Here is a 27,703-nt window from a genome sequence, read left to right as displayed (position 1 = left end):
CAGGAGTTGGACATGTACTGAGTGAGACACAGGACATGCCCTCAAGGTGTCACAGACAGTGTCTTGCCAGTGGGTTTCAACCCTGAGCAAGTTCACTATGGATTCTATGTGACCAAAGAAATGACAGTAGAATGTTCTTGGTGTGAAAGGGTTATACCCAACTTTATTTCCACGGTGGCAGGTCAATCACTAAAATCTCGTTCACTCAGAGCAAATCTGCAGGCAGCAAGTCGGTCTCTGCCTCTGGGCATCTCTAGCTGCACAACCGTTCTCTGGGCTCTGTTCCTGGCATTGTCACCACTCCAGTCTCTGCTCTGCTCCCCTGCAGCCTTGCAGCCATACCACCCTGTCACCCAGAACAGTGGGCGGGGCTCTTTATACAGAGTCAATAACAACACATTGCTCACACATGTGTAGTGAGCTAGCCAACCAGGGCCAGGTGAGAACTCTGGCCACGGAACTTTCATCTTATCCACAGATGGAAAAGAAGGCAGTGACATAAAAACATCCTACTGATTATGTGCCTTGTGATAGGAATTCTGACAAAGACCAAGAGTGTTTAGGATCCAGAGGAGCTGCACATTGCCCAAGACAGGACATACTTTCAAGAGGAGTTACTTCCCAAATAAAGAAAATAAAGTAGTTTGACAAAAGGAGTTATTTCCCAAATGAAGAAAATAAAGTAGTTTGACAAATGAGACAAGAGTTTTTCAGACAAAGGGAATTCTCTAAATCTTGGACCATCCTCAGACTCTAAGAAACCAATGCATGAAAAGAAGCAAAAGTCAACACTAGGAAGACTGGTGGCTGCAGAGGAAAAGGGATGAAGCCAATGGCAGAAGCTTGGTATTTTTAAGCCCAGAAGCTGAGACTTTATTTTCAAAAGGAAGGGAAGATGCTATAGGGTCTCCAACAGAAGATGAAGGTTTCAGGTTTACATTGACCAGGAAGGCCTCAATATTCCCCTCAGCTTGACTAAACTGGAATCAAGCTGCAAGCATTCAAGGAAGATAAGGCCCCCATCTCCTGGCCTCGGTCGGTGGGAAGGAGCCTGACTCATTGTTGCGAACCTACAACATTAGTGAACACAGACACCCTGCTAGCACTGACTGACCTCCCCATTCATGTTACCCACCACTTTTCTACTAGCTCAGCCCAGTGCTGAACAATTTTCCCACCTTTTGTTCCAGCAGAGTTTAGGTCACTTCCTCTTCCCATTGTAACAGTCTTAAATAGTCTTCCTTGCCTATTTAATTTGCCCAGTGCAATTTTTCGTTGACAAACCTTTAGAAAAAGCATTGGCAGAGGTGTGGAAGACAAATCAGTGGAAGGCCAGGTGGTTGGCAGGAAGACGAATCAGGAAGCTATGCCAGTAAACAAGATGAGCAACTGCGAAGTAGCAGTAAAGATAAGAAAGGAACATGTAGACAGGAGAGGTTAAAATCAGAGTCAACTCCATGATCAGTTGGTTGGTGAGAAGGAAAAGGAACAAGGGTGACTCAAAGTTGTTTCGCGTGGCCAGGGCAGTGACACCCTCCCTGTGACCTGACACCACCGAGACGGAGTCTGCTAAGCTATAGAGAGCAAGGAAATAGAGGCGGCAGGGCAGAGAGAGGAGGGAAGGAGAGTGCATTATGAAAATAATTAAAAAACGATGGACGACAAAACCCAGTTATAAATGCCTCAAAGGCAGTTGCTAACTCCTAAAAAGGCTGAGAGGGTCTCCCGTGTCGGAATGTTGTTACAGGCAGAATTCTTAAGAATAGTTTCACGCCTGAAAACCAAGAGCAGAGGGAGTCGGGAGGAGGGATGGAGATGCTGCTAACTCCCCAGACACCCATCAAAACCCAGACTACAATACTTCAGGAACTAGGAATTAGCAACAGATCCTTTTTTCTATTTCTAATTATCAGCATACAGGACGTGATAAATGGAAAAGGAGAAGTGAGAAAGAAGAATCCCAGGAAAAAAAAGATGTTAAAGCAGTCTTCTGAATGAAGATAAAAGGATTCAGGTGGAGAATGCAGCCCAATCTTACCTAATGTTTCTAATTGCATGAGTTTTCTTTTTTCCTACTTTTGATAAATTTGGTTCATGTATTACCAGTGATAATCCAGGGGAAAGTATGAGTAAAAGCCCAATACTCTCTTCTAGTAAATAATAGAAACCAAAGGACCAGGTCAAACCATTCTAAATGTCACCGTCTTTCAACTTAACATGAAAGGTTACTGACAACAATAAACACGGCTGTTTTTGATGGAGAGAATTCCACTTCAGTGAGGCTTCTTAATGTCACATGCAACAAAATTCTAGTAAACAAAATGTTTTATGAAATTCCTTGGTGTTCAGTCCCAGTGTTAAATGTGATAGAAGTGTTTAACTGTGAGGTTCTAGAAGGTGCTTGACAGTGGGCATTCAAAAATAATATCACTTTTTCCAGGCACTTTTATCAGGAAGGTAATATTTGCAAAATTCCCAGATATAGGGCAGAACCACCACTGATAATTAACTGCTTGTGCTCTGCTATTTGGGAGATAAGTACTTGACTTGTGGAATCTTGGCTACAAGGCCTAACCAGCCAAATAAATGTGAAAGTCAGATGAAATACAAAATGTCCCAAATCAAAGACTCATAACTGTACCCAAAACTTAAATACTCAAAATGATGGCTAGAGATGCTGGTTCAATTCTTTCATAATTTCAACATCCCAGTGTCTATTATACTGCATGGTGATGGGTAAGGTAACCAACTGTTACATGCTGGGGACACATTCAGTCATGCAGCTCTGAATTTCTGAGTTGACTGGACACATGTGGAGAATTAACGATACAGACATCTCCTAAAATCTGCTTTCTGGAAAAAAAAAAGAATAAACAAACTATACATAGACCATGCCATGTAGAGATGTTAAATAGGGAAGTCTTAATAAGCAAGCACATCCTTTGCAGCTGACAACCTAGGAAGCTCTAATTTTGCCTGTCAGTGACCTAGAAGGGTAGAAGTGGGTCAGTGATTTAGGAAACCCACTAAGTATTAAGAGAGTGCTTTCCACCAGTGTGAACCTTGAAAGGCTTTTATGTAACTAGCACTTAAAACTGTGGTTCTGAGTCAATCTGCAAAGAGGGTATTTTCAGACTAATACAAATTTCTGTCCTTGGTTCTATTCAGTTCAATATCATTACCAATAAATCAGAAAATATATAGAAGAAATGTCCATCTTATTGAAGATCAAACTCTGGAGTTATCTCTGAGTTGTTAGAAACAACCCAAAATTTAGTTTGTGTTGCATTTACAAGTCCAGTTTTAATCACACAAATTCAAGTGGAGAATATTTGGCTTGACAATAGTTCATGCCAAAAAGAACTTTTACGAACAGGTCAGCATTAACATTTCAAGTTTCACTTTACTTAGGTAACTCTGACACATCTAAGAAAAAGGGAACTAATTTATATTCCAATTCCATGAATTTGGCATAGTAAGGGGGTCAGGCCAAAAGACACAAACAGAGAAACATATGCACCTAATCCCCAGTATCTCAGACAGTGCTTCATACATGGTAGGTGTTCAATAAATAATTGTTAATGAAGAAGTGAATTTATGGACTGAAGAATTTTGGTGCGTGGATGGTTTCTTCCTGGCCTTAGTTCAAACATCAGATGCTAAGTAGACAAGATGGTGCCTTCAGAGCTGAAGCACCCCACCCAGACCCAGGACGGGACGAAGGCCCTCATCCCCTCAGCTGCTGGAAGTGTGGCTCGGCTGACAGCTCGAAGCTGAGACCACCTCCAGGAAGAAGCTACTTTACTCAAGGTCTCCTCCCTCCCAGGCCAGCACTGGACCTGTAGCCAGTAATTCGTGCCTCAACGGGGACAACTCTAAACGGCCATCCCAGATCCAAGTGCCTGGCAGAGTGCTCTGCTGCAAAGACAGCCAAGTCAGTCCTTTCTCCGACCGCTCTACCTCCTCCTTCTTGGCAGCTGTTGTTTCATCTCGGCGAATCTCCAATCAACTTCCTGCTCATGAAACTCAAAAGTCAGACTCCATTTCGCAGGGAACCCACCCACTAACAAGAACTGTGGTCCCAAATTCTTCTTGAGAACACATTTCTCTAAGTGCACGGCTATGTCTTTACAAAGAAGTAGGGTTGTGTACTAGAAGATACACTGGATTAGGGGAGGGAAGATGTAAATTCTTACTAAAATCCTGCCACAGTTATATGACCCTGTGTGATGCAATCTTTGTAAGGGTCGCTGTGATAACACACAGAGATGTGAAAGCCCTCTGTAAACAAGGAAGCTCTACTGCAAACACTAGAGGCTATAATTCATTACTAAATTTGATGTCATGACTCTTCAGTGGCTGACATCACACCACTCACACACTGACATAATGAATAAAAATGTAAAATTTTACACAAGGCTCTTAGAAGAAAGTCTTTAAAGAGAAACCTAACTACTATCTGAGCCGATATCCCAATTGTCAATCTGGAAAGGAAACAACACAGTGGACTAGGTTGGTACATAAGCAGTAGGAATTGGTTATTTGTGTGTGTGTGTGTGTGTGTGTGTGTACATGCGCACACATAGAATAAACCAGTGAAAAGGAAAAAGATTCCTTTGGGCAGAGACTTAAGGATATACCTGAAATTGGTTACTCACATCACCAAAGAAGAATAAAATATCATTATCAGTATTTTGGGTTCACTATTTCCTTGTCTGAGACCTCACATCATTAGCACCTAGTGAAGCCCAGCTCTGGAAGCACTTCTTATTTTCTTGTAAAGAAAGCAAGGCTTTGAATCATAAACAACACTAGATAACAAACAAATTTATATTAAAAATAAGATTATCATCTTTCAGCCTAATATATTCCCCTGGCATCGAACCTCTGAAGTTAGAAAGGCAGAGAGTGCATTCATGTTCCCCCAGGAACTGACAAGTTGCACCCCTGAGCTTAGGAAAATCCAAGGAATTCAATGATCCATATCTAAAGTGTGGCTTGGCATTTCTTCCTAGGCCACTCATTGGTGCGCTTTTCAAATTCATTATTTCAAACTTTCTCCTCTCTTCCTGAACACTGATACCCTCCCCTTTCCCTGCTGTTAGCTAGTTGGTTACTTGGTTACTGAGGAAATGAAAGTAATCTGAACAGAACTTCTGCTTCTCCCTAGCACCACATCCCCCAAGTCTACCTGCCTTCCTTCCTCCTGTGGACACCCGAGAGCCTGGCCAGCCTCCATGGAGCACGGGTCCACCTCCGCTGCTCAGCGGCATAGCTCCTGCAGAGGCGTGCTCTCCCGAGCCAAATTCTCCCTCTCTAATCTCTGTGGATTGCTCCATCAGCATATGCGTGCCAGCACACGTAGCTGTACTATCCTACAGGGTATAAAAAAAAACTCCTTCCTTGATTGCACATCCCTTTCCAGCCACCATCCCATTTCTCTCCCCTTTACATTTAAACACCTCAAAAGAGCAATCTCTGTGGAATCTCATCTTTTGCTCCCATTTGCACATGCCCTCACTCTATTCACCATCACTGTTTTTACTCTACAATCCCTTACGATGTTACTAACAACCACCTTCTACCTGAATCCAATCACTAATTCCTAGCAGGTGTCTTACTCCACCTCTCTGGAGCATATGACACAGGTATTGCTCCTCTTATAAAACGCTTTTATTCTCTTGACTTCCAACCAACAAGCTCTCCTGTTTTAGTCTGGCTCACTGTGTGCTGCTTCTTGCATCCTGGGCTCCTTTGGGTCCTCCCCTACCTCTATTTACCAAGTTGCTAAGGCCAAAACCTCACTAGCATCCTTCAGGCACTTTTTCCTCTTACAGAGTATAGCTAACCCATCATCTGATCCTACAAGCATCACTTCCAAAATATATCCAGAATCCAACTGTTTTTCCCCAACTCTGCTACATTAACCTTCAGAATATCACCTTCAATCTGGTCCTGTTTCTACCTTTGCAGCCCAATCATCAATTCTCCACTTGGCAGCTAGAATTATCAGAATAGATGCAGGCATGTCACCAAACATCTTTTGAAATACTTCCAGAACCTTCTCATTATGTTGATAAAATCCAAAGCCCCCTCCTTGGCCTAGAATCCTCCTCCTACACAGTCGCAAAGGGATGGACAACACCCTTCAGAGGACAGATTTCAAAATGCAACACCTACTTCTACTGAATGAAGGCCTAATCTCCAATGAACAGTCCGCTGTCAACTTGTTAAATGAGGGGGAAAGATTCTGTTTTAAATGAAAAAACTGATAGAAAAAAGTCAGTGTTTTTAGCAAACTCATGAAGAAAAATGCACTTGTGCAATTTTCTAATGCTCACACGCACGATAACGAGTGATGCTGGAGCTTTAAAAACTTCACAAAGGAGACCTGTAAGGAGGAAACATTTAAAATCCTATGTAATTTCTATAGGGCTACACATTTGTTACAATATAGTATGCTCTTAGGAAATAACTAATTCAACTGCTGCATTTAGCAGATAAGGCAAGGAAGCCTGAAGAGGATAAATGCATTGCCCAAGGTCATTCAGCTAATTAGTGTTAGAAGACTTTCCTTATTCTTTCATATGCATCCATTCCTTTCCTTAGTTATTTAAATGATGTTTGCTAGGCAAATAGGTACCTAGTGTTCCCAGAGCCCTGTCCCAATCCTCGTCACGTGAGAAAAAACCTCCAGCAAACCACGGTTTACACTTGCTTTGGCAAGGTGTCTTCTCCCCAACCCTTTGCTCAGAGTAAGCACTCAATAAACGTGTTCTAAGTGCTATTCTAACAGTAGACGTCCCAGTTTCACCGCTCAATGCCTAGCATCTAGTGTGGCAACTAGCATATAACTGATACAAATACAGTTTTTGGAAGCATGGATGCATCAGTGAGTGAGTGGCTTCACCATTTTTTGGTCAAATATGAAAACTGAAAACAGTGAAAAAATCTAGTGATCCACCTCTCCACCCACCCCCTCATTGGATGATGGGTTAGATTAAGGGACTCACACACAAACAGCATAGGGGAAGGAAAAAATGGTAACTTTACAGTGGAGAAGACTAGAAAACCCAACCTTAACTAAGTGACAGGTTACCATCACCAGGGATGCCACGTGAGTATCAGCAAACCCCTGGCATTAGGGGAAAAGAGGGGCCCTTCAGCTCCGCAGTATTTTTTCCGAGGACCCCCAACTCCAGTCTAATTATGAGTAAAATAACAGACAGAGCCAGACTGGGGGATAATCTACCAGATACTTGATCAGTAGTCCTCCAGACCATCAAGGTTATAGGGGAGAGAAAAGAAAGACGGAGAAGCTGTCACACAGCCGAGGAGAGGAGGGGGACGTGCCAACCCCATGTATGCCCTGGCTTGGATCCTGGGTTAGAAAGTCCAGAGTTTAGTTAACAGTAATAAAGCAATAGCAGTTTTTGTAACAAAGGTACCAGATAATAGATGTTTCACAATGGGGACAGTATCTTTGCAACATTTTTGTAAATCTAAAATTATTGCCCCGCAAAATTTTGTTTTCCTTTTTTTTTTTTTAATTCACCGATGTATACCAAATGATGCAATTATGAAACTGCATCAGGACTTAAACAAGGGAGTTTCCAGCTCTCTGGCCAGATCACGACATATGGGCAGTCACTGTTTACAGGTTTCATAGGTTTAAATATGCTGCCATCATAGCAGTCTCATTATACTAGCAGACACAATAGAAGTAAATTGATGAATTCTATTTTCTCCCTATAATCTTTCTGGGTTATTTATCAGTGTTTTCAATTCTATTTTCAGAAATGAGAACGTGAGCCGGAGGGTGGTGGTGTGTGCTCTCGGGAGGAAAAGCCGTGCGTGACAGTAGAGGTCGGCAGCCGTGAGCCTGGCTTTTGGACCTGCAGACTGAGGGGCGCTGTGCCAGTAGCGCGTCTTCAGCAACAGCAGCCGCGAGTCACAGCTCCCATGTTTGGAGAGCATGGCAATGCGCCAGACTGTGCGCAGGGGAGGTTCACGTACAAGGTTGAGGTTAACGGGCACTACTCCGTGAAGCCGCCACTCTGCTCTCATCTCAGAGATGGGAGATGTGGTCATCGGAGAGTCATTTTGTCAAGGCTGCAACTGAGATTCAAACATTTCTGACTCTTCTACAAAGGTAGTAAACAAAAGACAAGGAAATTATACAGCCACTGCCAAGAGCACAGTGCTTATATCAGTAGTCTTTACCAGGGAATAATATACTGACATAACATATATTATCCATTGTATCGATACACATCGCGAATATCCCGATGATGACCGTTACACTGAGATGATGTATGAACACTGCACTTGATAAACGAATATCCCGATGATAACCGTTACACTGAGATGATGTATGAACACTGCACTTGATAAACAACAAATATTAGTTCCCTCCTACCTTTATAGGCTGTATCTGCTTTCAGTTAGTTCCAAACTGGTTTTTGCTTTTGTGTTTTAGGCCCTACACTCATAGGAATTACTCATAGGTTAATTCAAAAGTGCAGAGTAAAGTGCTGAAGTGAGGTTTTGTGAGTCTACATGAGATAGAGTTAAATCTTGGCCAGTAGCAAATTATGCTGGATATAGAAATTTATCTCAAAAACTCAAAAGAACTCTTTTGAATTTAGAAATTAACAGATTTCCAAAAACTGATTACCCTTTGCCTAGAGCATATGATTATATGGTTTATTAAGGACTCATTTATACCACACTCAGATTATGGGAGTGAATTTCTGCTATCAGTATTATGTTTTTATTTCAAGAATTTTTTTAACATGGTCACTTTCTCTTCACATCTTACCTCTTAAGTTGAATAAACTTTCCTCTGTTGGGCATCATGACCACAACCTTGAGGGCTGATAACTCATAAATCCAGTGAAGAATATTCAAACTGTCTTAAGTCTGAAATTTACCAGCAAGAGCAGAGGAGGGATTGGCAAAGACTCATCCTCTTCATACTTTTGTTTTAGGGAGAGTGCCGCACCCGGGCGAGCTGAGGCTCCATGGGAGGTGGGGAGGATCTGAAACAGCATTTAGTCATCTTTCTCTATGCTAAAATAAAGCAACTACAGGAGCTGCCATCCTGTAATTACCAAGGAGTTCTGCCTTACAGACAGAAGCGGGGCTTTGTTAGACAACAGACGTTCAAGCTTGTAATCTAATATGAATAATGATCCAGACATGAGCAAGATTCTATTAAATAGTGATGGCAAAATGGCCACGTGCTGCCTGGATGAATCACTTGGTGTATCAACAAGAAAGGGAATTACTTTTTTTTAACCCAGTAATGCACTACTGCTCTAGTTTACACTTTGGATGTTGACAATAATTGAATGACCTAAGAGTATTCACTTTCTTTGTTCTGGGATACAGGTCACAGTGCTTTCCTAGAATCCCTTTTATCTAGATGTGCTCTATGCATTTCATTTAATTAATGCATCTGAAATAACATCTATTTGGTATCATATGTTACATATGGACTTGAACTTCTATACTCGGTTTGCACTCTGCCAGCCTTCCCATGAATCTGTAGTCAGTTACAAGTTGGAACTAGGCTACAGAGTAAGGGTAACACAGATTCATAACCCCAAATGGTTCCTGAACAACCATAGGTTAGAAGCATCATCATATATTAGAAGTGGAATGACTGAGTTGGCCACCTTTACTTCTTCATATACATATTGTTTTTTTCAAACCCAAATCTTTAGAATGAGGTAACACCTCGATTCTCTTTTTGAGAGCTCTGTTGTTCTTTCAGGTCCCAAAGACATTGCTGAATTCATTAGACTTATATTTATAGCAACTCTCCTCTTCCAATTTGCTATAAAGAGTTGTTTCCCATAAAGGTTTTATCACATAAGATATGATGAGTAAAGTACATGCCAGGAAATGTCATCTTCTCTTAAAAACTCAAATCACAATTACCTCTAGTAATGGTGGATAGCTAATGTGACAGAAAAGATAGAACAGATCATTGAAATCGACAGATAAGCCTCAAATCTCATTTCAGCCAAAAATGTCACATGCTTCTACACTTCTAAACTGACTTTCTTTGGAGCTAATGGTAAGCTGCAAAATATTGCTAACTTGAGATCCATTCTCCTTTTTTTTAAATTTTTCAAAACTTTCTCAAAAATTTTCAAAGCCATTTGTTTAGAAGTTTGAAAGGAGAAAGAATGCGCAACACTATTCTTTATAACTAGGAGCCTCTAAAAGCCAGTTTAACTTACACTGTAGCTACACTTCGCACTGCAAACATGTATGTCCCTCACATTACACATAAAATTAGATTTTGTGCTAGTCTGCTATAATTTCATTCACATTAGAAAATATAATCTGTTATTTCTAGAAAGTAGAAATGCAGAAGTTCAGGGACTTGCTCTTCCTCCATCTCAAACTTTCCTCCCCAAGAGAAATGAGAGCGAAATCCCAGCAGGAGGAGGCTGGGGAGAAACCAGAGAGTATGGATGCTTAAGGAAAAGGACCAAAAGGCTTGAGGAAGCTGGAGCAGCAGCTAGAATTCTGGAAAGCACACAGAAGTCCCTGGTAGGTTCAGTGATTGGACTACCAGGGAAACGGATCCTTGCTCACTGCCACCATCAGATCCAAAAGCTCTGCACTCCCCGGACACTTCCAGGATGTCAGGATTTCCATCCTCTAAAGCCCGCTCCAGGTCACAGGTTCAGGAATCAGAGCTTGGAAGTCATTTAACCAGGAGTGCATCCCTATTCGTCCCTGCCAGCTGTACTGTTTGTGTCTTCTACAACTGCACGCAGGCCCACACGTGGAGCCAGTTTGGGGTTTTAGTTCTCAAAAATCTCTGGTTCTGCATAAAACTCCTCTTTCTGTTGGCACCCCTGCCTGGCTCAGACACTGGCCCCAATCCTCTCTGACTTCACTGCACTTGAATATTGGCCTCCACAGCTACAGAGGGGTCCAGAGCCCTAGATTCTAACACACCTGTGATCTAAACCTCTTCTGGCCTATTTACCCAGTTACCCCACATCTCACCCTCCAGACAGCAATCTCACATAGCGACTAGAATGTAAAGAGTGCCCAATGAACAGTGAATGACAGACAAGGTGAGCTAAACCTCAGTTATGTATTTAAAGAAGAATATGGAAAATATGAACATTGAGAGGTAATTCATAGTTGACTTAATTTAAGATTCAGACACATTGGCACCTCCTCAGTGAATCACTTTGTGATGACACTGAATATTCTGTGGGCCTTGGACATGATACAAATAATAGTTCAAAGTGCTGGATGTGTGTTCACAGGTAACTGTCACACCTGTGTGGAAAAATGATATTATTCAGTAATGCAGTGTCCAGGAGAGACTTGTGCTGTCTCAAGAGTTTTCTAGATGTTTATACACTGGGTAGTATCACCAATTTCTGCTTTCTCCTATCAGGGAAATCTGAAACAAGTTAAATCAAGAGATCCTAACTTGGCATCTTCAGCAGAATAATTTTATTCTGCTCCTTTCCTCCTCTGGTTCCATTAACCTCAGCCCATATATCATCGCGTAGGGTTCACATGTTACTATGCTTCCCTTCATTTCTCTAACCATAGTTTTCAACATGAGATGAATCTCTCCATCAGACCAAGGAGGATCAAGAAGATAGGCTGATCACGTGAAATCAACTAGGCACTTGCAACTTACAAGCTTCCCGGAGTTTCTCTTTGTCATAGTGGAATCCTTCATAGTCTTGTAAACTGATTTTGTTCACCCGGATCCTCAGGCGGTCTGGAACAGACTGGGGACTGCAAAACAAGAACCAAGTAGTCAGACATAAAGGACAGAGTGGAGTGGGGAGTCAGTGTGCACTTGGAAGGACCAAAGACAGTTGCATTTCTTCCTACTTAGAAGAAAAAGTTGACATTCCAACCAGAATTCTGGATTCTTTACCAGAATATAGCAATTATCTGAAGAAGACTTCTCCTGAAACTGCAGGTTTCTGGAGTTTAGGGAGGAACATGGAAATAAGCAGAAAAAGCTCCTAATCTGAAATGGTGAGTAGTGGTGTAGAGCTGTGAAGAGCTGCTGTCGGCAAACAGGTTCATAACAGCCAGACTTGGCAGCTTGATCCTCAGAAGAGATAGGAAAACTATCAAAAGCAGACGAGGAATCCCAAAGCACAGGACTGAGATCAGTGGTCTGCACAGCTCCATAGTCTCTAAGAGCACCTCTCAGTCAAAGCATCTTACAATAAATGCTGCCTCTGAATATCCCAAAATGAAGAAAGATTTTTTAAATATGCACAACCTACTTTCTTAAGAAGGGAACAAAATATCTAATTTGTTTAAAAAATTTCTATTCAAACTAGTTCAGGATACATATTAAACAATTAGAAGGGGTCATACCCAACTTTCTGATGCATCCTGTTCATGCTTAGAATGATTTTACCTGGACTCCTTGTATGTTTGTTAGTAACATTTTCAAAACAGTTTAACCATGGGCATTAGTTGAGTGAAACAATTTTCATCATCAACACTATGGGTCAATACATTTCTTTAATATATTAATATAATACAACCCCCCTTTGTAAGGCTGGAGGCACTGGAGAGAGGAGCAAGCACATCGGACACTGATGACGTGTCAAAGTCCCCGGCTGCTGCCCCCTCCCAACCTGAAAAATGTGCCTTAGGCTAGCCAATCCTCTCGCCGCTGTAAATCTAAGCTCTGCCTCCCCCTACCTTCTTTAAAAACTCACTGCCTGTCTACTTACGTGCGAATTCCCCAGCCTCCATTTCTGTAGACTGGGAAATCTCACCCAGGTATTTGTGTTCAAATAAACTACCTGGCCCTTTGTTGCCTCTCTTCGCCTGCTTATTTTGGCTAGAATTTATCTTACATCCTTGTCCTCGAATATAATCTTATACTTGACTGAGGGAATTTTTTCAAGCAGAGGGCAGCTTCTCCTTTCTTATATTCTGGGTAAAAGTCACCATTGACTAACATACAAAGAATAGCATTACTCCTCAGTTCATTTCAGTAAAGAAGGGAGAGAAGGAAAGTAAGAGGTAAGAAGAGAAAAAAACAAAAGGAAAGAGGGAGTAAAGAAGGGTAAGAGAAAAGGATGGATGGAGGCTGGAAGTGATACTTGAAAAATATTGTCAGGATACTGTCCCCCTCACCTCACACACACACACAGGTAATTTCATTGCAACTCTGAAGAGGTAAAAAAAAATAATAATTTAATCTCATTTTCTTGTCTAAAACCTCATTTTAGAACGAAGTATAGTTACTCTCTCCATATAGACTCCCACTTTACTCATCCCCAAATAACATGCATATATCCAACTACAGATTCGTATGTGCACACCCATATATAGTTCTCACCCCCAAACACACACACACACACACACACCCAAGATATTTAAATTTAAGTGGCCAAATTCTAAAGAGAGATGGTGTATAGGTAAAAATGTCTGAGGTCTGCTGGATTAAAAACTAAGCCAATACAAAGCCACAAGATGAATACTTTTAAGGGAAAGTTGAAAGACAGATTCAACCATTGCATTGTTCTACTCAGGAGTGCGTTCGTCATGTGTCTATTTTGTATTGGCATTGTGCTGGACATTGAACAGCTACTGGTAAACAAAACTGGCATATTTTTGTTTTGATGGGTGATATGATCTGCAGTATATTTGTAAATTAGTGGAACAGACCTTAAAAATCATGCATACAAACACCATTGTTTATAGATGGGGAAACTGAGGTTCAAGAAGGTAAAGTGACTTTATGGTCACATAGCCACTAAGTGGCAGAGCTGGGAACTGAGCTTGAACTCTTCACTCATCAGTTTCATACTCCTTCTACTATATGATGCCAAGAATCCTGGGGATTTGACAGCAAAGCCATAGAGCCTGAACTAACAGAGTCAGATAATCTCTGTGTGGTACTCAGACTTTTCATCAATAAACAATGGACAGAAGAATAGCTAAGTGAACCGTGGTATTTTCAAACTAGAGGACACTGGGAAAATATCACAAATGAGTGTGTAGATCTACATTTATTTAGGAGGAAGTCTGACTACAACATACTGTTGAGTTAAAAAAAGTCATGGAAAATTATATATGGTATAATCTCCTTCATGTAAATTGTGGAATTTAGAGTGTATATATGTAGAGAAGTGTCTGGAGAAAATATTCAACAAGCTGTTCCAAGTGGTTATCTCTACATGGTAGGATTGGGGGATTATTTTACATTGAGTATCATCATTCTCAGAAAAATAATGTATTTTAAAACTATGCCAATATGTAAATAAATGGAGACTCAGGACAAGAGTATAAATAAGAATTATAGCACAGAGTGCTAGGTATTAAATGTGAGTAGATAGGAAAGAATTTAGGTAACATAGTGAAATACAATGTTCATACTAAATGCTTATCACAAAACTAAGAGGAGTCTGATCTTTTTATTTTCAAGTTCACCCAAGCGAGCCACAAAGACTGTAATTAGCAAATACTTCCTGCAAGCCTAGCAGTTAAGAGGAATCTAGAACCACAGAAGGAGGTGGCCCATCATATTCTGTAATGGAAGATGAGGGACAGCAGACATTGAGAAAGCTCTACCTAAACAATTTTGGAGAGAACAGATTTCACAGCAGTGAGCTCTAGTCTTCTCTAGTGGATTGGAGGTGATCAAGATTAAGATCTGCCTCCAGCAGTGACTGTATAGTGGGAAATAGGATTCAGAGAATGACGAGGCCAGTCACTGTACCCCTCTCTCCAGGGGCTCTCCACTGACTTACCAGTGTGTTAACACCTTTCTCAGACTCCTTCAGTGCTGTGCCCTGTCCACACACTTCTACCTCTCAGTTTCTCATCTGTACCCACCCATTCCACCCACACACTCTTACCTTCTGAACACAGCTTCCCTCCAGTCTTCCTGACTTAGAGGTGGCACACCGTGGACATACTACAAGTACTGTCATTTGAATAGAACTTTCCAGATCCCAAATGAATTCTGTATTATCTCACTTCATCTCCAGAACGATCAGCTAAGCAAGAAGGAAGATAGAGACTTTCACTAACCACTGGTCCCTCTCAGCCATCCACCTTCCTATGTATTCACTCTCCTGCTCTCAGCTCCCATCTTCTCCCACACCTATAATGCATCCCATTTTCCCCCTCAGTGGCAGTTTGCTCAAACCCACTCTTTTGAGTAGGATACCTGGTGCTTGGCCTGTTAGGCAGTGTCGCTTCAGATGAAACCTATCAGCAAATTTTAGGGCATTCAATAATAGAGTCCGTGATGGAAAACCCCTGTGAATTATTTTAGATTCTGCTGTAAACAGCAGGCTGCTCAGAAAAGTGATTAAGAGCTCAGACTCCAAGTTAGAGTGCCTGGTTCGAAGTAAATTCCTTCCTATTACTGGTTAATCAGGAACTCTATGCTTCAGTTTCCTTATAGGTTATGTGATAATAACAACAGGACCCACCCTCATCAGGATATTATGAGAATTAAATTCAATATGGACAATGTGTTTAGAAAACTCCCTGGCACATTTTAAGTGTTTGATATATACTAGCTATTATCAGTGTAATTATTCTGAAAATTGCTCTCCTAGATAAGGTTCTGCTAATAAACAATAGCACATGCTACTGCCCGATATTGAAAGAAGTTCAGAGACAGAGACAGAAGTCTCCCTCTACATTTCTAACAAGCCTCTGAGGGGAAATTGTCCAGCTTGACTGATGTCATGATTCTCCTGGATCATCTCCCACCTGGTATTTTACAGGTCAACCAATAACATGAAAACAGACAACTAGAATACAGGGGAGAAAAAGTACACTGAGATTAAATGAAAGCCAAGTAATTCAATTGTGTCCCTTTATGTCAAAACATATTAATGTCCCATGAGTGGCTGAGTGGAGGTGGAGGATGACAAAGCTGTTCCTTGGTGTCTGGGGAATAGCGCTGCCATTAGTTTCCTAAAAATAGATTTTTCTAAGAAAGTTAGTAGAGCATAGAAGAGAACCACCACCTGGGTAAAGATGAATTTGCCTCCATGTCAACGTCTATCACAAGCTGCTCCCTGTACTGGTTTAAGTTCCGTATTAGGGATTCTGAACCTGACTTCTATGGAGTCTCTCAAGTTTCCTTAAAGGGACTCAGCAACCTGTGACCTCCTCTAGAAACTGGGCCAGTTACCTCCAACTATCACCTTCCCACAAATGTCCTCTGAAAAGTCAAGATTGAGCTCCTTGTACAGAGTGGAAGTTCACGGCTCTGAACTTAACTCTCCAATGTTCCATGACAACTTTCTCAAGAATAATAACAGTACCTCTCATTAAAATCATTTGCATGGGCCTCCAAACTCCAGACCGCACCTTCTCTTATCCACATAATGTATACCTGTTACCCTGAGAGTCTACAGGGGGCAGGTAGAGTGCCTCACAACAACTTCCTGAGCATTCACTGCATTCAACTCACACCTAATTCTCATGACTATGCCTTCAAACCTCATTCTTTCCATCAGTTGCTTTACCACACAGTTTCTCGCAGTCTGATAACAGACTCCCCTCCTGCCAGCCTCCTACACAGGGACACCCCTCATGGAGGGGGAGGATGAACTGGGGGCTTTTGTTCCCCAGGGTCACTTCCAGACCATTGATACCACATAATTCCTTCTTACTGGAAACATGGATCATCTGAAAGTAATACCCTTTTAAGACAATATAGCACAGTGCATAAAACAGGAAAGTCAGAAAGATCTGGATTCCAATCTGAATTCTTTCAATTAATCCATGCTTGACACTGAGCACTCTGAAGTTACCTTCTCTAAACCATCTTCTGATTTGAAAATAGGACAGATAATAGGAATCTGATGAGCACTGAATGAGAAGATACTTGTAAGGCAGCAAACCCAGTAAGTAAATGCTCGAACATAGCATTGTTGTACTGTTACTATTATTAACACCCGGAAGCTTCTTCTATTTCCACAAGCCCTATGTTTTTTTATTCAGTTCTAGATAATAACATCATTGCAGATGCCAGAGCTGTGGCTTTAAGTAGCAGTTAATAGATACCAAATTTTTGCAGGAAGAGAGTCTGTTGACATAAGCAGGGACAGAGACAAGGTTCAGGATTACACAGCCATCTATATTCTGCTGGGCAAAAATGCAACTGCGGAATGTGAATGTTTAAAAGATACTCTACGTAAAGATATTAAGAACATAAATCCTAATTCATGTTACAGAGGAGACCCTTAAAGTTATATAATTATTCTACATTTTGTACCCTGTAAATATCCTATTTTCATTAACATTTCTTATATGGTTCAGCATAAGACCTGGCCCTTAAAACACTCATTATGTAGACTCATTGATTTTTATGATGAACTATAATTTAACTAGAATTTGTTATTCATATATAGTTTTTCTTTACAAGGCAAAAAAACACAACTCTGCCTTTCTCCTTTGAGGCCTAATTTAATAATAATAGTGATAAACTGATTTAATTCCTTTCAAGTAATGTAAGCATGAGATTCGATCTGATCATAGTCTAGACATAAAAGAATGTTTCTAACTAATCTTTAATAGAATTCATTTGAACTGTCCCTTATTTTATGAGTGGACTTTGATTAAAATATTTCTATGTGAATTTATGGCATGAAATACTATTACTTTCTCTCCCTTACAGCTCCAGCACCTAAAATGAATCTGGCCCATGCTGTTCACAACAAAGGTTCTTGAACAAATAAATGAGTGAAATGCAGAAAACTGAATTCCCAGGACTACGCATGGTCCTGAGGCTTTAGCACAGTTTGGTATTGGAGCATCTCTGAGCTGCCTGCCAGTGGCTTTCTTTTTGTGAGCCCCAGGTAAACCCTGACTGGGCTGTCCATTTCCGTTCTTTTTCCACCTAGCTCTCTAGATCTGAAAGTAAACCTGTGCTGGATTATGCTCTCTCCCTCCCTTTCATCTTATCTCTAGAGGATTCTAGACATAACACAAAGAGGAAAGAACACACGAATGGTAGCTATCCCTGCCAGAAAAGCATGGAAACCATTTCAGGACTACCTGTTCTTCAGTTAAGTAACAGTGAACCAGAAACATCTACCACCACATCCTTTCATCAGCTATCAAGCTGGGTCTTATTTAAATATAATTATTCCCAAGGGCTTCTTTTAGCAACTTCCTAGAAATTGCTGCAATTTACCCAGGGACATTTTCAAATTGCCACTGACAACAACCAAAAACACATCCAAGTGGTGCCTTTTTACACTGAACAGTAAAACCAAACTGAATCAAACTTCTGAACAGAGATTGAAAATGGATTTTGACACCTGCCAGGTTCAGACAGAACTCTTAATACTTCAGTTGTCTTCTGCCTGCAGTAGAGAACAATGCTTCAGGAAGTGGAAATAAACTGTAAAGGAGTTTTTGAATTTGGAACTAAGGATAAACCAAAAGCACATCAGCGGCAGTCAGTCATGAACTCCCACTGTCCAATACGCTTTTCTAGAGAACATTCTTTTCAAGGTTAATTATTTTTCAATAGAAGTTGAATAAGTTCCTGGCTTCTTAAGACATCCAGTTGTGAGCCTGTTAATATGTCAGAGCTTACAAATTATTTGAGACAACTCTCCCTCCAGATCGCCAACATGATCACAGAATTAAAGCATTATAGATTTGGGAGAGAACTTAAATGTTATCCAATTTTATATTTGCTATTCCCTCTGATTCCATATTCCTCCATGATGGCATCTTCAAATGGCTGCTCAGTCTCTGCTTAATCTTCAAGTAAGTAAGGTATAGGACAGAAGTACCCTATACTTTGTTTAGTCTGCTCCAAACACTTAGAAATTCTTCTTAAAGAATCTAAATCTCTCTCCGTAGTTCGTTTACTGGCCTTTCTTCTAATACTTGGGCTGGAATTGGGTTCCAAGTCACTGAGATAATCGGCCACAGGCACTAATGGCAAAAGAACATAATCTTTAAGCACCAGAGCTAGGCACATACCAGAGAAACACTTGCTGACTTGATGGCTGATACAGTAAAAATAGGCTGTAAGTACCAAGTATTACAGAACTTTTACGCCATTGCTTGAAACAAAACTTACTTTTTAAATTTTCTGGAGATCTTCAAACACACATTAAAATGCACATTTTCACGCTTCCATTGATATTTGTAACTAATTGTTATGCTTCTGAAATTATAATAAATGAATATACACTAGAGTGAAATAAGCATGTGCTTCCTATAGACTGTCTCTTTTGCTATGTTCCCAATATTAAAAGGAGAAGCAAAGATACAGAACGAGTAGTGACTTGGCCATGCAAGCAGCTTGAAAGACAGTTTCATGTCTCCTTTAAAGGAAAACAACAATCAGGCCAATAGCCTTGATCAATATTTCAAATTCTCCTGACCAAATGGATTTTGACACCTGCCAGGTTCAGACAGAACTCTAATACTTCAGTTGTCTTCTGCCTGCAGTAGAGAACAATGCTTCAGGAAGTGGAAATAAACTGTAAAGGAGTTTTTGAATTTGGAACTAAGGATAAACCAAAAGCTACCAGGGCAAGTCACTACTCGTTCTGTATCTTTGCTTCTCCTTTTAATATTGGGAACATAGCAAAAGAGACAGTCTGTAGGAGGCACATGCTTATTTCACTCTACTGCATATTCACTTATTATAATTTCAGAAGCATAACAATTATTTCTTTGTGTGGCAGCGAATGCCAGAGCTGACATTGACTCGGTCACCCAATTCTGAGACTTTTATGTGGAAGCACCCCACATACACTTAATGCTACAACTTCTGGGTACCTGAGACATAGATTCATTTTTTGACTCATAGACCCTCAAACTTTCCTCTACATAAGACCAGTCTCTTCACCTCCTCCTTCTCTCTATCCGTGCACGTTAACTTACTTGTCTATTCTCACCTGAACAGGCGGCATTCCAAGTGGGGGAGAGCTCCCTGCTCCTGGAGGGGCTTTTCTTTGGGATTTCAGTTCAAAACACTCTCCTGATCTCCCAGCTACATTTCCATCTGCTCCTTCTTTCTCTCCCTGGCAATTCATCTTACTTTAAATATCTTCCAAATCTGTATGTTTCTCTACCCCCTCCAGTAAGCCTCTTTCCCCCACTGAGCCTCACCACCACCACCAGACCAAGCCACCGCCATCTTGCACCTGGGCTCGATGTTACAGCCTGAGCAGTCAGTGTGAAGTGTGAGCATGATCATGGTGTGATGACTTTGTTCCCCTCATTAAATCATAAGATCTTCAAGGACAGGATGCCCAGCTATACATTTCTAAGTGTTACGCTACTGCTCCTCATCTGGACCTGCTAATTTTACAAGGACAATAACTACTGTTTTCATGGCAACTGGCTACATTCTTCATATCTCCTAATCGTGTGTCATATGTAATATGCATCATTGGCCAGATGGAGGACCGTTTAACAGATTTGGTTCAAAGGAAGAAACTCCCATTGCTAAAATCAATGAATAAGAAAATCTCAGTGCTCGGGTATCGTTACTGCTGTGCTACCCTCCTGTAAGCAGCTGATTCTCTGGCTTGCCTCTGGTTAATAGGAATGGAAAAGAATTTCTGCTGCTGATTAGATACCATCTATAGATTTAAACCTCATGAGCATCTCCTGCCCTTGTGTTTCCATGATGACCTTTCACAAAAGTCTTTTAGAAGATGAGCTTTAGACCTTAAGTTCAGATTTGGAAGATATTTAAAGTAAGATGAATTGCCAGAGAGAGACTCTTTTTATACTCTTATGCTTAACTAATATAAAAGTTGGGGAAATATGACAAAAGGCAAAGGAAGAAACTCCAACAGGAAGTAAAGAGGGATGAAAGAGGTAGAGGGCACATGCATTTTTGTAGCAGAATACTGCAAACTCAAATTGTTGAGCGCACAGTTAAGAACAGTTGGAATGGCAACAAGTAAAGAACTCTCACCACAGCAGGCTAGAATCGTTTCCACTTTATGAAGTAAGTACCTGTAATGGAGGCTTCCTGGCTATTAAAAATAACTGAAGCATCTCTCATAAAACACTAATATGAGCTAGTTTTAGAACCATAGCTTGCAATGGCAAGGAGAATTCTTTTGCTGATCTGATTGTAGAAAGGACCATTAATCACGATCTCCAATGGAGTAAGGAACCACAGGGCTTGAAGGCAATGAGACATAATAGGTAGTTAACTCTTGAGCCACGTAAGTAAGTGGTTTCAGATCTCAAGTGCTCGGAAAGACACTTTTCCCTTCAGGTTTCAATTTCTATGTATGAAACACAGGGAAAACTTTATACTTATTTGCTGTTCGAATGCTAAAAAATCTCCCCTTGGATTTGCAATCAAAAGCTGCTTGTAATATTCTGTTCTTCTTTGCAACTAATAAATTGGCTTTCTATGCTGGATAGAGGGGTGTGGATAAGTGTTAGGATTTGCATAGTTTAAAAAGTGTCACTTCACCAGAGAAAATGTTTGTGGCCTTTCACATATATCATGAAGGCCACTGAAATCAGGCTCGCAATGATGAGCATATTTGCTCTTTTACTGACCCATGCACTTTGATGAATCAAGGTGGTATTTGAGTGGGTGTCTGTGTAACATTAAAACCATTTTTACAAAAAAACCCTAGAGTACATTAAATATTTTAAAACATTCAACACTTGTTTCATTTAAAAATCTACAGTAAAAATTTTTTTTTAATTATCATTTTTTGTAAATAAAAATAACCAAAACAGAAGCCAAAAATGCGTGAAGCAATAATGGAGTGAAAATAAACATGGCCATCTGTTAGGGTGGAGAAATGTAACTGCACTTCAGAAAGGATTGAATGCATGGATTACAAGATGTGTTCCTATTGAACACTACTGTGCAAATTGTATGGAGGTAGCTCTGCACCCCTACGAAACAGGCCCAGTGAGGAGAGGATCCCATGTTTGGTTTTATATCAAGAAAATACAAAATAAGCATTGGCCTGACAATAGAGGGTATTACATAAGAAACATGTAAGAAATGGCATTTCCTTAACTGGTTTTAGCTTTCTCTATAAAACATTTTTAAAAAGGACGTGTGTACTTTCCTAAAATCTGGGTATTAGAGAAAGAATACTTGCAAAATCATTTTTTCTTAGTAGGTTATTACTGTTTTATTGTGTTACAGTTTGACTCATTCTTTTCCTCCAGGTTGACAATGATTTGCCAAGGTCTGGAACACTCAGTGGGGCTACATTTGGCTCTGGAGGAAGATACGGTGTCCCAGCTCTCCTCCAGTTCTCTGATTCATCAGTCTACAGCCGGTGGAAAGCCAAGTCCCTCACTTGCAGCACAGCTGTGTTTCCACTACCCCCTATTTCTTTGTCAGAAATCCAAGAAGAATGAATCAGAGAATCCTCTAAACCCCACTCTCCTTTCCAACTCAGCAAATTTAGTCAGTTAGGCAGCAACTTTTCATCTCCATTCTCCAATTTCTGTTTCAATGACTAAGGAATTTTTTTTTTGAACCATTCTTCTTGTCAGTGTTAAGAATGGGCAGAATAAAGACACATTGCTAACACAGAACTTGTAAAAATCATACAACTCTATCACTATGATAATTACATATCAAAAAAATAACTTTGTAAAATTTGACTGTAAACTTGAGGACAAAAAGTTCCTTAAGATATACATTTCATGGTAGACTAATAAATTGCTCGAATGATGAAGAATAAACAAACACAAAGTAGCTAGTTAATATATTAACTAATCAATACATTACTGCTACCAATACTAAAATGAAAATAATGAGAGAGAAAGAAAAGAACGGTTTCTGTTGAGCATATCATAGTAGTTTCACATCCTCACCTGGGGTACATTTGCTTGTCCCCTTTCCTTCTGTCCTTTCACTTACCACATTAAAGTGGATCAAGTCTCTACCAAAGGCAATATCCTCAATATCCCACCATTTCATAAGCCAAGAACCTTTCTTCAAGGAAACGTGTTTTACTTTGCTGGGCAATAAAATACCATCAGACCAAAAGACTTATTTATGTCCCAATTAGAGGACATAAGTCACTTTTCAAGAGCAATAGTCTATGTACAATTTATTTCTAGTTTTATAACTTTGTGGTCTGAGAAGTTGGTTGGTAGAATTTCAATCTTTTTGAATTTACTGAGGCTCTTTATGTGGCCTAGTATGTGGTCTATTCTGGAAAATGTTCCATGTGCACCTGAGAGGAATGTGTATCCTGTTGCTTTTGGGTGTGGAGTTCTGTAGATGTCTATTAGGTCCATCTGTTCTAGTGTGTTGTTCAGTGCCTCTGTGTCCTTACTTATTTTCTGTCTGGTGGATCTGTCCTTTGGAGTGAGTGGTGCGTTGAAGTCTCCTAAAATGAATACATTGCATTCTATTTCCTCCTTTAATTCTGTTAGTATGCATATGTTGATGGAGAGCAGTAGTCTAAATGATTAATTATGAAAAGTAAAATAATCAGAGTATTCTGTAATAAACAGCTGAAAACCTTTGGTCTTTTTGTCCATTTGTAATTCTTCCTATGCCACTTTCATTTTAGTCAAGTATCTTAGCTACAACTCTGGAACCTGCTGAACTCATTTTTAGGATCTCATTTTCTCACACAAAATATGATGATGAATTCTGGGGATTAATTAAATCTAGCATCAACAACTATTTTTTTTTCTGCCTTTAAAAATGTACTTTCTTTTCATTTCATTTAAGTGTTTCAGGATATTATGACAGACCAGGAAAACTAAATTGCACTGTTATAATTAAATTGAAATTCTTCTATAAATGAAATGTGCGTTTCAGTTTATTACCACCTCAGAAAAGCAATAAAAAAAACTCTTAATATTCAAAAACAAATGTCTAGATTTTTTGTTTTTAATAATGTTTTTCCTACTCTGTGGCAGAATATAATATCAGTTATTATTGCAGTACTGGGGTAAAAACTAAAAATGTTTTCACTCTCTGACTGCAATAATCCACTAATAACATTGTAATTGTCATGTCATGGTTTATCTCAAGCTATAAATGACTGCTTTCCAAAATATTTAATTTGGTTTCTTTTTCTGGATGGAGAGTCCATTTGTAAATCAATCTTTTCTTCACAAAGACTAGATTGCTCCTCACCCTTTACATTTATAGTCTGTGTTTCTATAATCATCTTTATTATAATAATGCTTTAGGAATTCAGATCTGGACAAAAGTTTCTTCAGGTCGTTCAGCCCCCTTACTTCATAGAGAATTAAATTGGGTCCAGAGACATCAACGATCTTATTGTGCCCATATAATTAATACTGACAATCCCCCATAAATAAATGATCAATGCCCTTCAACCCCTCTCACACCATTTAATAAAAAAGATTTTGAAGAATTAAACTACCAATACAAGTGACACACACGAAGATGGATCTTCACACAGTTGATGACAGAAAAATACAAAATTCAAATTTATATAGTACGAGGTTGTTATGGGATAGGTTGTACCCACAAATACATACACTGAAGTCCTAACCTCCAGTACCTCAGAATGTAACTATATTTGGAGACAGGGTGTTTTAAAGAGGAATTAAGTTAAAGTGAGGTCCTATGGGCAGACCCTAATCCACTCTGACTGGCATCTGTGTATGATAAAGAGCTCAGGACCCACACATACACAGAGGGAGGGCCATATGAGGACACAGCAGGAAGACACAAGGAAGGAGAGGCCAAGGAGAGAGGCCCCAGGAGAAACCGACGCTGCCAGCACTTCTCAAACTTTTGGCTTCCAGAACTGTGGAAATAAAGTTCTATTGCTTAGGCCACTCAGTCTGTGGTCTTCATTCAAAAACTAAGTACAGACATCTGCCACAAATATACACTAAGAGAATTAATGCATTTTATTTCAGTCCTATGACTATTGTTCACAAACAGATAAAAAGAAGAATAAGAGCAATCTAATTTTTCACTTCTCAAAATTCTAACCCAGCTTGGAAATATATCTCTACTGGCTTGATATCACTGTTCTGGATATTCAGACCCTAATTTCCATTTCTCTTTCTAAAAGTGAAGGTGTGTAAAGCAGTCTTAAAAAATTATTGTTGTTTTATTTGAGCTAATGTTATTTCTAAAGTCATGTTTTTTTTAATTTAATTCCTAAAAATTAATTTTGATTAAACCAACAACAACAAAAAATCATGAATTTTCCTCGCTCCTTTGTCATGCCCAATACAACATATATCTGTACCCAAACTTCCTGCAAGCTCCCCCGTTAGCCCCGAAGCCCACTGATGCCATAGCCTCCGCAGGCCCTGCACCTCCAGCCGACAACACTTGAGCGAACATCCACTTCAATTTTGAAGTGACCTTTACTATACAAGAAGTGCTGACTTGTAAGACTGTTTTTACACCTACACAGACATGAATAATTCATTTCTAAAAATAGATTTTAAAGCAACAAGACATAATTTTAAATGTTGAGGGTGTCCTACATGTATTAGGCCTTCACGTAACTGCCAGATGCTGTGGTCTGGGTTTACCCTTGCTGAGAGAAGAACAGACGCCATGCAGCCACTGTAGACTGTGCATGACCCTTCTCCAAAGCCCTCCTTCACAGGCCAAACACCACTACTAACATTTCTAAAAGTCTCTCCAAGTTCTTTAGCTGTACTAGAATTTCTTTTTAATTGGGGTTTGTCATTCTGACATTCTTCTTCTAACACTTGGACTGCAAACCTGTAATACCAAAGATGCACACATTTGAAATACTCAGACAATATTGTCATGTTGGCAGCTCCAATGACAAAGGCCTCAGGTGCCTGTAAGGGAAAAGAGACTTCCTTTTTGATAAAAACTGTGATCTTAAAAGGACAGATAAACCAACATTGCTTCCTTTTCTCTTTCTGTCATATCATTGCTTGGTCCTGGACACAAACAGTTGCAGGACGTATACAGCAGAGCAAAGTAACTAAAGCCTTAGCTTTCTCCCTGAAAGACTGAAAAAGGTAGCGCTAGAAAATGAGGAAGTCCTAAGGATGACAACAGAGAGGAGGAGCTCAGGAAAACAGCTCCGTAAAGATGTTTGTGAAGTTTCAAGTTCATCTCAAGCTACAGACGGGTGAATCTGGTCCTAAACCTCTATACCACAGACTTTAGGAACTAAACTACAGGGTAGACCTCCCATCCAGGTCCCATATGGCAACTTGGTGTTGCACACACCAGACAGATATGAATAGCAATACAAAGGCTTTGAAAACAGAATTAACCTTGTAGCCACAATCCTTGGAAGGTGAGTCAAAACTTATGACCTGAATTCAGTTGAGTCAATTGTCTACAAAACAAATGAATAACTAAGCTTCTATTGTAAAGAAAAAAGAGAAAGAAACCCAAAGCAAGTAGAAAGGAAATAATAAATATAAGGGCAGAAATCATGAGCTAGTGAACAGAAAAACAATTGAGAAAAAAAGTCATTGAAATCAAAAGCTGATTCCTAAAAAAAAAATCAGTGAAATTGATAAACCTTTATAAGGTAGACAAAAAAGAAAAGAGAGAAGATACAAATTACTAATAACAGAAAGAAAAGGGAACTATCACTACAGACTCCCAAGGACATTAAAAAGGTAAGTACATCTATATGTATGTTAATCAACAACTTAAATGAAATGGGCCAAGTCCTTAAAAACTTAAAAACTACAAAAAATGAAAACTCATCCATGATGAAAGAAATAAGCTAAGTAGTCCTATAACTCCTAAAGAAACTAGGTTATTTATAGCTTTAAAAAAAAGGGAATCTTGAGGTCCTGATGGTTTCACTGGCAAATTCTGACAAACACTTAGAGGATGAAAACTCCAATTCTCCCTAATCTTTCCCAGATGTCCTGATATAGGTACTTCAACAAATAGATCTACAACTATAAATCATACTTAGTTGTGGAAGACGGAATGATTTCCTCCTAATAACAGAAGCAAAACAGGGATGCCCACTTCACCACTCTTATTTATCGTCATATTAGAAATGCTTGCCAGTGCCATAAAGCAAAAGAAAAGGCATACAAATTGGAAAGAATAAAACCATTCCTATTCATAGATAACATGTGTGACTGTAGAAAATCCTAAGGATGCTATCAAACTCTTATAACTAAAAAGGGAATTTAGGAAGGCCACAAAATACAAGCCAGCACATAGAAATCCATTAGTTCTATATACTATCAATGAGCAATTGGAAACTAACATTTTAAAACCAAGCATTTAAAATAATTCCCCAAAATGAAATATTTAAGTATATATATATAACAAAATCTGCATATGTATGTTGCAAACTACAAAACAATGATGAATAAAATAAATGAATGAAGAAACATACAGAATTCATCAGACATCTCAACATAATAAAGATGTCTGTGTTCCCCAACTCAATCTACAGACTTAACACAATTCACTCACAGAGTTTTGTAGATACAGGGAAGCTAATCGTAAAATTGATATGAAAGATAAAAGAAGTTGAATAGCCAAGATGATTTTCAAAATGTAGAATAAAGGTGGGAGAATAACACTAGATTTTAAGATTTATTACAACAAAAGTATATGGCTTTGAAAAAGGCACAAATACTTAGATCAATGGAACAGAGTCGAGAAATTGTTATCTATCCATCACTCCCTATGTGTGTATGTGTATATGAGCATATACATATATGACCCCAACTGATTTTTGATAAAGATATAAAGGCAATT

General features: G+C 39.6%; 1 protein-coding gene across 1 annotated transcript in view; it reads right to left on the bottom strand.

Annotated features, from left to right (window-relative positions):
* Window positions 1–27,703, bottom strand: part of DGKI (diacylglycerol kinase iota) — a 403,345-nt gene that overhangs the window by 85,420 nt on the left and 290,222 nt on the right. The window contains 1 exon segment of the mRNA XM_073238393.1: window positions 11,687–11,787. Coding sequence (XP_073094494.1) covers window positions 11,687–11,787 — 101 coding nt within the window.

Source organism: Manis javanica, chromosome 6 (genome assembly GCF_040802235.1).
Source record: "Manis javanica isolate MJ-LG chromosome 6, MJ_LKY, whole genome shotgun sequence".
Lineage (NCBI taxonomy): Eukaryota > Metazoa > Chordata > Mammalia > Pholidota > Manidae > Manis > Manis javanica.
The sequence above is the reverse complement of the archived record's forward strand: the minus strand, read 5'-3'. Positions and strand labels throughout refer to the sequence as shown.